General features: G+C 38.6%; 1 protein-coding gene across 7 annotated transcripts in view; it reads right to left on the minus strand.

The window, feature by feature from the left end:
• SYNRG (synergin gamma) overlaps positions 1 to 12,720 on the minus strand; it is a 183,991-nt gene that overhangs the window by 81,474 nt on the left and 89,797 nt on the right. For 4 of the 7 annotated variants that reach the window (XM_082439907.1, XM_082439909.1, XM_082439908.1 and 1 more), the window contains exons 2-3: positions 7,436 to 7,476; positions 3,075 to 3,193 (exon numbers count right to left, since the gene is read on the minus strand). In XM_082439907.1, the coding sequence (XP_082296033.1) occupies positions 3,075 to 3,193; positions 7,436 to 7,476 (160 nt within the window). Of the gene's footprint in view, positions 1 to 3,074; positions 3,197 to 7,435; positions 7,477 to 12,720 lie in introns of all 7 variants that reach the window. The other 3 variants (XM_082439903.1, XM_082439910.1, XM_082439904.1) reach the window with 1 other exon arrangement.

Raw genomic sequence — 12,720 nt, forward strand, 5'->3', positions numbered from 1 at the left:
TGCAGGAATAGAAAATATTAAATAATTAGGTAAAAATGAAATATATGGCACTTAAAATATTAATAGTACAAAATCCTTTTGTTCTGGTTTATTTGTGAATGATTTTTTTCTTTTTCTTTCTTTTTTTTTTTTTTTTTTTTCAATAATATAACACTTTGGATTCAGCCAAAGATCTGACTCCTGGATTCAGTTTACTTGGTTTAAATAGGTATCATGGCTGAAGAAGATAATTTACCAATGTGGATAAAGCCCATTCCTTAGGCTGTACTTGTTAATTAAATCATGATACCATCAATTTCACTCACCAATTCTAAAACCAAAACAAAAGCAAAACAAAACAACCTTATTTGCTTTAATCTACACTATCTACGATCACGACCAGTTACGCAGGGACACATGCTCGGCACGCTAGCAGGAAAATTCTCTACAATTCCCCTGCGACTCTCATTCAGATTCCAATTTATGTCTCGTTTTAAGTGTTATTAATTTTTACCTAAACTCTCCCTTTTTTTTCCTTTTTTTAAATATAAAATTTACAGAAAATTTGGAAGAACAGTATAATATATATTTTTTTGTTTTATTTTTAAATTTTTTGGCTGTGCCTAGGGGCTTGCAGGATCTTAGTTCCCTGACCAGGGATTGAACCCACACCCTCGGCAGTGAAAACATGGACTCTTAACCACTGGACCATCAGGGAATTTCTGGAAGAACAGTATAATGTTAGCATTTTGCCCTATTTGTTCTGTTTTTTTAAAAAATATTTGTTTGTTTTAATATTTATTTATTTGGCTGCATCAGATCTTAGTTGCAGCACGCGGGATCTTTAGTTGCGGGATGTGGGATCTAGTTCCCCGACCAGCGATTGAACTCAGGCCCCCTGCATAGGGAGCGTGGAGTCTTATCCACTGGACCACCAGGGAAGTCCCTGCTCTCTGTTTCTACACATACATACACTCTTTTTCTCTTTTGCTGAACCATCTGTGGGTAAACTGTAGACATAATTTACTTTTTTTTTTTTAAACAAAGAGAAAGTAAACATGAGGTTTATAAACTCCAATAAGTAACAGTACCTAGCTAGAATTTGGTAATATTGTTTTGATTCATCATATTTATTTTTTGGTTACCCTCTGCTTATAACAAATGAGGTTTTCTATTTACTTAACAAGAAAAGATACCTTTAAGAATTTGCCACAAACCTAACCAATTAAAAATGTTAATTAAATAATACATGGCAAAAATCATGAAGGTGATACTCAAATGACTAAAGGCTGGGAAACACTGGTAATTAAGAACTCAGGCTCCAAAACGTAAGATAGCTTTGGTTTCAGTCTCTGTTCTGAAACAAGCTGCACGACACTGAACAGCGCACTGAATCTCTCTGACTGCAGTTTCCTTATCTATAAAATGGGAATAAAAATATTACTTATAGAGTTGTTATGAGGACTGAATATATAATACACACAATGAATATAGCACAGGTAAACAACAAATGGTGGTCATTATTATTATTACTGTTTATTACCATTATTCAAGAAAGAAAGTTTTAGAAAGAAATAGGGGTTGTGAGCCAATGAAAGCATGGAAACATAGACAAATATTAAAAACAGAACATGAAATAGTGCCATGCCACTGGAAAGATCATTCCTGATATTAACAATATAAGAAATAAAAATTTCTTGCCACTTCCTGCTCACTGTGTGCCAGGTACAATTCCAAGTGCTTTATATAATTCCTTTTTCAATTCTTTCTATAACCGTACAGGCAAGTTATTACTAAATCCCCATTTTACAGGTAAGTGGCAAAGCTGGGCTTTGAACTTAGGTCTGTCTGACACCCATGTTTTTTTCCTTTAATCCCCCCACCCCCCAACCCCACCACCTTCTGTGGTTGTTCCTCTTCAATCTCCTCTGTTTGCAACTCACTCCCTTAGATTTAAACACTGAAATTCTGAAGGCTCTATCCTGGACTATTTTCTCCATCTATAGGGTTCTTGGATGTTCTAGTTCACCCCTATGGCATCAATTACCTTCTATGTGTGGATGATTCCCAAATCTATAACTTTCAACCCAGAGTGAAAAATCTTGAGTGCCAGGTCAACTGATAATTGTCTCTGGACAGCCCCACTTGAATATTTCATGGGTCCTTGAAAGTCAACAATTATGTTCCAGCAAACAATCTCTTCTGGTGTTTCTTTTATTAATAAATGAGCAGTCAGTGGCTCATGCAGAAAACGGGGAATCAAGTGTGATACCACCTTCTCCTTTATTTTCAACATCCAATCCTTCATCAAGTTCTCTTCATTTTATTTCCTAAGAAGTTCTCAAAAACATCCAACTCTGCACCCGCCTGCTACCACCCTAAGTTAAGCCAACATCTCGCCTGCTCTCACTACATCAGCCTCTTAATGATTCTCCTTACATCCACTTTCGCTCTCCCCTCTCCTTCCAATCATTCTCCAATCAGCAGTCAGAATGATCTTTTTGAAACACAATTCTGATTGCATCATTCCACGCTTTATACCAGTCAATGGCTCCCTGATGCTCTCAAGAGAGAATTCAATGTATAAACAGTCAAGTACAGACCTACTGAAGACACAGGTTCAAATCGTGGCTGCCTATGCTCTGTGAGCATCCTCACAACACTTCGGTTTCCTCATCAGAAAAATGGAGATACCACCTCTTTAAAAAATTGTTATGGGGATTAGATGAGACAATTCAATACAAAGCAGTATCTAAGTCTTGCAAACGATAATACTGCTCCTTTCATGAGAACAGTAGAGTTCTTCTAACAATGTGATTTCATGGCCTCAGGTCCCTAAGCTTTCCAAGATGCCATTCTATAATTCTTCTAAGTCAGTAGTCAAATATAGAGGTCACCAGATTTTTCTTAAATGATTTCTTTTTTTTTTTTCACTCTTACAAACATATATTCATTTTATTTTGAAGGAAGCCACCTAAGATGCAGACTACACTTATTTCTAAATATAACATTAAGCTCCTAGTATGTAGCTCTTAGAACATAGACAATTAACAGCAAACGATAACTCTGTAAACACTGGCTAAAGAGGCAAGTACCTGCATAGCAATAGGTCCCTGGGACATCTGAGAGCTGTAATTCATTCCTATCATGCCTTGCATATTAGGCTGCATGACAGAGACCATAGGAAATCCTTGTTGCTGCATCGGCATCAGACCTGCTGAAAAACATAAAGATATCACTAAGGTCAATGTGTTTTACAGTTTATTTTCTTAAAACCATAAGCACCTAAAGGACTTGCTACTTGGGAGGTGGCACAGTATAGAGGAAAAGGCACAGGCTCTGGAGTGAGACAGACTTGAGTATGAATTCCAATTCCATCATTTACTTAGCTATGTGATCTTGGGCAAGTTACAAAACTTCATCTGTAAAATGAAGATAATAATACCTATTCCACAGAATTTTTGTGCATACTTAAAAAATACACAATATGGCTTAACTGGCCTTCAAGATGGCCCCCAGCAATCTCTGCCTCTTGGCATTCATATCCTTGTCCTTCCCTCCCACACTGAATAGGGCGGACCAGAATAACCAATAGGATATTGTGGAAATGACGGTGTGTAACTTCCAAGGCTGGTTCTTCTTCCTTTCCCTTTCCCTTTCTTTTTTCTTTTCTTTCTCACTCCCTTCCTCCCTCTCTTTATTATATTTATTTATTTCTTTGGCTGCGCAGCGCCAGGTCTCAGTTGCGGCATGCGGGTGCGGGATCTTCGTTGCAGCGTGTGGGCTCTTAAGTTACGGCATGTGGGATCTAGTTCCCCGACCAGGGATTGAACCCAGGCCCCCTGCATTGGGAGCGCAGAGTCTTAACCACTGGACCACCAGCAAAGTCCCCCAAGGTTCCTAATAACCACTGCAGCTTCCTTCTTGCTCTCCTGGATCACCTGTTGGGGAAAGCCACTGCCACATCATGAGAATACTCAAGCAGTCCTAGGGGGAGTGGAGAATCCATGCGGCAAGGAACTGAAATCTCTTGCCAAAAGGCAGCACGAATTTGCCATCTATGTGAGTGAGCCATCTGGGAAACAGATCTACCAAACCCATCAAACTTTCCGATGACTACAGTCCTAGTTAACATCTTTAAGGCAATCTCTTGGCCTTAAGCCAAAATCACCCAGTGAGGCCACTCACAGATACCTAACCCACAGAAAGTGTAGAACAGTAAAATGTTTATTTTCTTTAAGTTTTGGGGTAATTTTTTATACTGCAGCAGATTACTAGTAGTTAAGAGTTAATACTAATTAATACTAATACTAATTAAGTTACTTTTAATACAAAAGTAGTTAAGAGCATGAACTCTGGAAGCCAACTAAAAATGTCACTTGCTAGGTTTGGAACCTTAAGCAACTTGCTTAACTTCTTTCTGTGCCTCGGTTTCACATCTGTGAAACTGTTTAATACCTAATATGCTCAAAGAAATGATATTCCTCTTCTCTTTCCTTACATGAATAATTAATATAACACCACAAAACAGCTATCAGCATGCAAAGTATATAATGCAATGGCAGGAAAACCATCATGAAAGTATGTTTTATAGTATAGTACCTCCCAAACTTTTCCAATGAAGTATTCCCAAGAGTACAGGAGAATAAAGATTACATCCCTTCAGGGATTTAATAAATACAAAATGCCTACCACATTTTAGGCACAGTTCTAGATACCTGGTATGCAACAGTGAATAAAACAAAATCCCTACATAGCCTGAACACAAATTTCATCCTAATTTTGCACTGTACAACATATTACATCCATGTTGGTTCTAGTATAAGGAACTTTGTAAAATCAAATTTTGATTTTAAAAAAATTAAAGGTCTGCTAAAGTATACCATATTGATCTCGTGGATTCTGTGTACCTTCAAGGTTATTCATACAGAGTTTAATTTCAGAAGCATGGACACCACATTTGTAGGTAACATTTATTAGTGGCAAACTATTCATTTATATTAATCATTTTTTCAAATATTTGAGGGCCTACTCCATATCAGGCACCATTCTAGGGACACAACATTGAACAAAGCCAGGTCTTTGCTCTCATGGAACTTACACTGTAATTGGGGGAGATAATAAAAAAAAGAAAAAAATAAGTGGATATCAGGTGGGGATGGGGGAAAGGGAGAGCCAGGGAAAGGAGTGGTTGCTGTTTCACAGTCAGAAAAGGTTTCCCCAAAGGGTGGCATTGAAGCAAGGACTTGAAGGGAGGGAGCCATGCGGATATTTGGTTAGAGTATTCTAGACAAAGGAACACCAAATGCGAAGGCCTTGAGGTGTCATGGAGAATTAGAATGCACAGACTGGGAACTTCCTTGGTGGCACAGTGGTTAAGAATCTGCCTGCCAATGCAGGGGACACGGGTTCGAGCCCTGGTCTGGGAAGATCCCACATGCCGCGGAGCAACTAGGCCCGTGAGCCACAACTACTGAGCCTGCGCTCTAGAGCCTGCGAGCCACAACTACTGAGCCCGCGTGCCACAACTACTGAAGCCCACGTGCCTAGAGCCTGTGCTCCGTAACAAGAGAAGCCACGGCAATGAGAAGCCCACACGCCGCAAGGAAGAGGAGCCCCTGCTCGCCGCAACCAGAGAAAGCCCACGTGCAATAACAAAGACCCAACACAGCCAAAATAAATAAATAAGTAAATAAATAAATAAATTTACCGAAAAAAAAAAAAAGAACGCACAGACTGAATATAGCATAGTAAGATGTTTTCCCTCTTATGCCTTTGGACCTACAGTTTTATTTATTTTCATAAGTGTATTTAAGTCGAACAGGTAACTCAAGGATTCGGTACAACATTCAACAGCATAGAAGTATACACAGTGAAAAACAAGTCTTGTTTCTCTCCTGTCTCCTATTCACCTACTCAATGATCTTGTAGCTACTCTTTTTGTCTGTTCCTTGTATATGCTTTCAGAAATAACCCATGCACAATTTAATGCCTTCAAAAGATCAAAAAGTCCACTCTAACATACTTTGTAAAAAAATCTTGAAAACAATTCCAAATTCCAGAAGAAAAAATATCAGGCAACCTTCTGGGCTCTCTTCTTCTCCTGTTCCTTTGCTCCATATGTAGATTTTTACTTGAAAGTTTATAAAAATGCAAAATGACGAGCCACAATAATGAACACACAACTCTCTAATGCCCTCCTAAAGAACAAAAGATCTCAAACCATTTGATCTAAATCTGGGACACATCTAATTACAGATAGCTTAAATAATGCATAAATGTGAGCACAATGAAAAGAATACAACTGACCCTTGGAAAAATTTACCTGAAACTCAACCTCCATCACTGATTATAAATGGAGACACTGACCACCTGCTACTGAGCTGCTCTTTATCATTCATCTCTTTTTTTTTTTTATATTTTATTTATTTATTTATTTATTTATTTATTTATTTATTTATTTATTTATTTATTTATGGCTGTGTTGGGTCTTAGTTTCTGTGTGAGGGCTTTCTCCAGTTGTGGCAAGTGGGGGCCATTCTCTACTGGTGACCTAGGAGTCTCTGTTTCTCTAGCAAGCCTACCATAACCAGTTAACACTGGCTTTGTGAAAAGGGCCAGTTTTCAGAGCAGCCTGGCCTGTGGAGAGGAGGGGGGCACACTGGAGTGGGAGAAGTGAGCAGAAAGAAGGGCAGACATATTCTTTAATCAGTTTTGTGTTCCAGTGACACAGAAGCATGAGTCAAGATTATATCCCTTCACTACTGTTTCCTTGAAGACAAAGCTAGAATCAGTATTGGTGGGCCCTTGTCTGAAACCAAGAGAGAAGGGATATACCTAGTGGAGAAACTGCTAGGAATAAAACTGAAACTTAAAATAGTTTAAACGGAATCAGAATATGTGATCTCTTATGTACATGATTAAAATAAGACCAAATTCATATAGAGAAAACCTAAGTATAAAATAACTAAAGGGGTTCATTTATTCATTCAACAAGCATCTATAAAGACCCTATTATTTTCTATCAGCATGCTGGGTGCTGGAGATACTGACGAGCATAAGGCAGACATAGCCCCTGCCCCATGGAGCTAACAATCTAGAAGACAGACAGGAGAAAGGTGGCATTCAGAGAACTACAACTCATTTCATCTTTGTCACCTGTTTCTTTAATACTTTTGTCTTGAGAGTCTCCTTCATCTCTGAGGTTAAATAATAACCTGTCAATATAATGCTTAAATAAGTTTGGAGAAATGAGGAACGATCCTTCTTATTCGCCAGATTAAACCAAATTCGCCAAATTTTTGAGAAATTTTAAGAGTAAGCTGTCACAGAGGTTCGAGACTATAAGAAAATTTTACTCTATTTGGCAGCAATAGGACTTTTTTACCCACTTAATCCCCAAGTTCAGAAACATAATAGTGAAAAATGAAAGTTGAAAACTTAAGCTTTCACATACCTTGAGGGGGTCTTATTCCACCTGCAACTGGAAACATGAAGCTGAAAACAGAACAAAAATATATCAGGATCTTCCTATGTGCAAAGATTTCAGATAAAACATGTAACATTTCACATAAATAAAAAAATTATAGCCTGGGCCCTGGCATCTGTTCCATAGTACAATATTGAATTATCCACCATCAATACAGATTGACCATCCACAAGACACATGACAGTCAGCATGTTAGTGTAGGGTGAAAATTTTTGAGCCAGAAGACAGAAGACCTTGAAACTGGTCCTGGTTCTGTCACTGTGTGACTCCCCTGGATTCCCATCTCCCCATCCATAAAATGAGAGGGCTGGATTAGATTCAATTCACTGAACATTTATTGGGTGTCTACTACATGAAAGGCCTGAATGAGCTCAGTCTTGCTGAAGACACAGATGCAGGCAAATAACTTTAACATAGGACAGAATGTGCTAAGAGCTGTGAGAGGGCCAGAATACTAACAGAAATGAGAAGAAAAAGATTAATTTTATGGGTTATATCTTGGGAAGTTTTTTGGAGGTATCTCTTGAGCTAAATCTTAAAGAGAGGCACACCATATAGCTTGAGCAAAATCTCAGAGGCCGAAGCTGTAGCGTGTTCAGAGAAATGATTTAAGGTTGAATATAAGACACAGGACTGGAAAAGGAAGCAAAATGTAGAGGGCCTTTAAAATGTTTGATTTTATTTTGAGTATTGTATAAAGTCAGAGATTTTTTTTAAACTGTGGTAAAATATACACAATATAAAATTTTACCATTTTAACCATTTTTAAGTGTACAGTTCAGTGGCATTACAATGTTGTACAACCATCACCATGATCCATTTCCAGAACGTTTTCATCATCACAAACAGAAACTCTGTACCCATTAAAAAATAACTTCCCATTACTTTTTCCCCCCAACCCCTGGTAACCACTATTCTACTTTCTGGCTTGATAAACTTGTCTATTCTAGCTACCTTATATTAAGTGGAATCATACAATACTTGTCCTTTTGTATCTGGCTTATTTCACTTAGCATAACGTTTTCAAGGTTCATCATGTTGTAGCACACGTGAGAATTTCATTCCTTTTTATGGCTGAATAATACTCCATTGTATATATGTACCACATTTTGCTTATCCATTCATCTGTTGATGGACAGCTGGGTTGGGTGTTGTGAATAATACTGCTATGAACACTGGTGTACAAGTATTTGTTTGCGTCCCTCTTTCAATTCTTCTGGGTCTCCACCTAGGAGTGGAATTGCTGGGTCATAGCGTACTTCTATGTTTACTTTTTGAAAAACTGCCAAACTGTTTTCAACAGCAGCTACACCATTTTACATTCCCACTAGCAATGCACCAGGGTTCTAATTTCTCCACATCATCACCAACACTTGTTATTTTCTGAATTTTTGTTTGTTTGTTTATAATGATAGTTATCCTAATGGGTATGAGGGGGTATCTCATTGTGATTTAGATCTACATTTCCCTGATGTCATACATTTTTCTCTAATGAAATGATCAGAAATGTGCTGTAGGGCTTCCCTGGTGGCGGAGTAGTTAAGAATCCGCCTGCCAATGTAGGGGACATGGGTTCGAGCCCCGGTCCAGGAAGATCCCACATGCTGCAGAGCAACTAAGCCCATGCACCACAACTACTGAGCCTGCGCTCTAGAGCCCGCAAGCCACAACTACTGAGCCCATGCGCCACAACTACTGAAGCCCGCGCGCCTAGAGCCCGAGCTCTGCAACTAGAGAAGCCACCGCAGTGAGAAGCCCGTGCACCGCAACGAAGAGTAGCTCCCGCTCGCCACAACTAGAGAAAGACTGAGCAGCAACAAAGACACAACACAGCCAAATAAATAAGTAAATAAATAAAAGAAATACACTTACTAAAAACAATCTAGATTTATAAAAAAAAAAAAAGAAATGTGCTGTAGGTTTCTCTGGTAATGGGGTATGACAGAGAAGACTTGAAGTAACAAGAATTAGCTAAGAAACTGCTACAATAATCTTAATAAGAAATGAAAAGGGTCAAAACCAGAGTAGTGGGAATAGAAAAGAAGAGGTGAATGAAATCTATTTAAAAGGAAGAATCAACAGGACTTAGCAACTACCAGGATGGAGAACAGCACTGAAAAAGCAGAAAGGGCTGAAGATGCTGCCGAGATTTTGGGCCTGAGCAACTGTAAGGATGGTGACACTGTTTACCTGCTGACAGGAACCCAGTGTGAGCAGGTCTGGGGAGAAAGGTGTTAGGAGGGTGTCCACGAGGAGCAATCTAATAGGCAACCAGAAAAGTAACTCCAGCTCAAGGGAAGGGTCTGCATCAATCTACCTAGGCTCTTTTAAATAAAGGTAAAAAAAGAAAAAAATTAAAGTCTGGTTGTGGATGAAAGAGCCAAAGGGATGTATACATAGTGAGAAGACAACAAAGGAAAACCTTGGAGAATTCTTAGTGAAAACTGAGTATGGAATGGTCACTGAGAACCAAAGAAGTTGCTTATAACTGAGAGTTATAACTGAGGAAGGACTGCATTTAAGGAAAAAGTGTCTAACGCTGTAGAGAAGCTGAGAAGAATGAGGATTACTAAATAAAGATCGCTGTTTTCGAAAATGGTGATCTTTGAGTGAACGGTTTCAACAGAGGAAGGGGAAGGGACCTTCACAGACAAAGATTTAGGATACAAAGATATACTTAGTGATAGCTAAAACAAGGTTTTTGAGAGGATGGCATTAACGTAGCAAAAGGAAGAGGGACTTCTTTCTCTGAGACCGGAGGGAAAGGAAATGGGATAGATTAAGGAAGAAAAAATCTGAGTGGGAAAAGCCCTTAATCTGGGAGTCAAGGATCTGAAGTGGGTTTCTGGATAGTCTTTAAAGATATAGTGAGATCAGGAACGGTATGCCAAATTTATGTGTCCTTGCATTTTTCTATTGCACAACACTCCCCCTTCCCAGGAAAAGGGCTAAAAATCAAACTTTAGAGTCTTTTAGCTCTAAAATATTTTAATCAACAAGATTTTTCTGTAAGGTGGTTCACAAATTTCTAGTTGGACATCTACCTGATTACAGCCTTGTAGAGGATCTGAACCATTCGCAAATTCTGCTGACAAGCGAGCCCGCACCAAAGAGAGGTCTGAACAGTGAACAGCTTTTCCGAACTGCACACAAGACGTATTAGCTAAGTAATGTGTTAACTGGATAAAGTGTTTAAACTGCAAGTTGAAATTTAGTAGGACTCAATTTTTTAAAAAGTTACTCATACACTAAGACTTAAGTAGTCAACCTATTGAGACTTTCCAAATCAGTCTTAAAGATTACAATCACCAATAGGGCTTAGTGGCTAAGTAAAAACTGGACACTCGAGTGACATTTTCTTCTCTCCAGCTCCGCCACAAAGTAACCGTGAAGCTCTATGCAATCCCTTTCACCACCCTGTCCTGTTTGCCCTTTGTCAAACGAGGACACAGAACCACAAGTTTGCCAAGGTCCTAGCTAAGACAACCAAATAATGTACAGATGTATAAAGGCTACTTTGAAAACATAAACAAAAACTAAATTAAGAACATTACTGACAAACATGACTTACTCCAGTAATTATACAACCCAAACTACCTACTGACCTATGTACCATTCATAGGACTCTCTGAAATGTTTAGACTACTAACAGCAACATGCTTAAAGAGTGGTTAGACAAACAGCTAAGTAAGACTGATAAGACAGCAAAAGTTTGGCAAAAAAATGGGCAACAAGATGACAAACAATGTGAAGCAGAACTGTGAGCCCTGCTTGTCAAATGCCTATCTCATTCATCCTCCCCTTTCAGTTACCTCTGCTACTAACCCAGATCAGCCTTCACTTCTGAGGCCTGGACTCAGCAAGACTTCCTAATGGATCTCCCCACCTGCAGACTCTGTGGCTTCTAACGCAGCTCACGTAGCACAGGTGAGGCGCATCTAGCTAAGGGGCCATTTGATAAAGCTACTCTTGGGATTAAAACAATGTAATGATTCCCCCTTAAATTGAATTTTTTTAGTTTATATTCAAGGCCCTCTCCAGTTTGAACACAACTTTTTCAGTTTTATCTCACAGAACTCTTTTCTCCCACTCAGGGCCACAGTCCATCTGGCCTACCTGCTGTCCCCTAACGTTCACTGGGCCTTCCCATCTCCATGACAATCTCTTGACCCCTTCCTCTTCCTTGAAATGAGGCCCAATTGAAATACCTCTTCTTTGCCTACAACGTTGCTTGAATCTACAAATATTTACAGAATGTTTTCTATGTGTAGAATGTGCTAGAAGCAGTGGAAGATAAAAAGATGACGAGGCCCTTAAGGAGCTTATAAAAGCAGGAAATAGACAAGCTCACAAATGATACTATCCCAGAAGGACACAGTCTAATCAAGATCTTTCAACTGTTTTTTTCCTGCCATACTTTAAAAAAGAAAAAAAGTTATACTTCTCATCTCTTGCATAAATTTTGCCCTTTATACAACTCTACTATTTATTCTAAAGTAGCCCATTCAGGATACCAATCAAAAGTAGGCTAACATTAATAAAGTTGGAAAATGCCTGTGCTTTTTGCTTAGCCTCTTAGGAAGGACACAGACAAGTACCTAAGAAATACAGTAAATTATAGTTCACGGATTTCCTCCATTAAAAGCTGAGAAAGGTTGCCTGGTTCTTTTTCTTTTCCCTAAAATATACTTAGGGTACCAACCATAACGTTAGCTTCCTTATAAAAAAACAACCTCAGCCCTCACCACTGCTCTCTAAAAACCATATTCTTTCTTTATTAAGCATACAGCTTCTCAGCCTCAGAAAATCTCCAATATAATATTTACCACACATTTTACAAGATAAGGCTGATTTGCTCTCCCACATATCCTCTAGAGCTTAAGAATGTAATGTTACTACCACCAAATTTTAAATAGGAAAGAAATTTTAAAGTCAATCATTCTAATTTCTATTACAATTCAGGCCATATTTAGAAAAAAAATTGTGTTCATGGACCAATGATGTTAAACTACTACAAACTAAGGGGAATGATCCACTTAACTTTCTACACCCAAACTCCTCTCCACCTAAAAAAAACAAAAAAACCCCAAACCAAAACAACAGCAAAACCCCCCAAAACCCGTACCTAGAATGCCAAATTCTTTTAAGTTTATATTTCCCCAGAACTTGGTGCCATAATTCATCATAAGCTTGGTCAAATTAATGCCACTCAAGAACATTTTAGAAACTGCTGTCACATTCAGAAAAGAGAG

This window comes from Balaenoptera physalus (genome assembly GCF_965194825.1).
Source record: "Balaenoptera physalus genome assembly, chromosome: 20".
In the NCBI taxonomy this organism is placed as follows: Eukaryota; Metazoa; Chordata; class Mammalia; order Artiodactyla; family Balaenopteridae; genus Balaenoptera; species Balaenoptera physalus.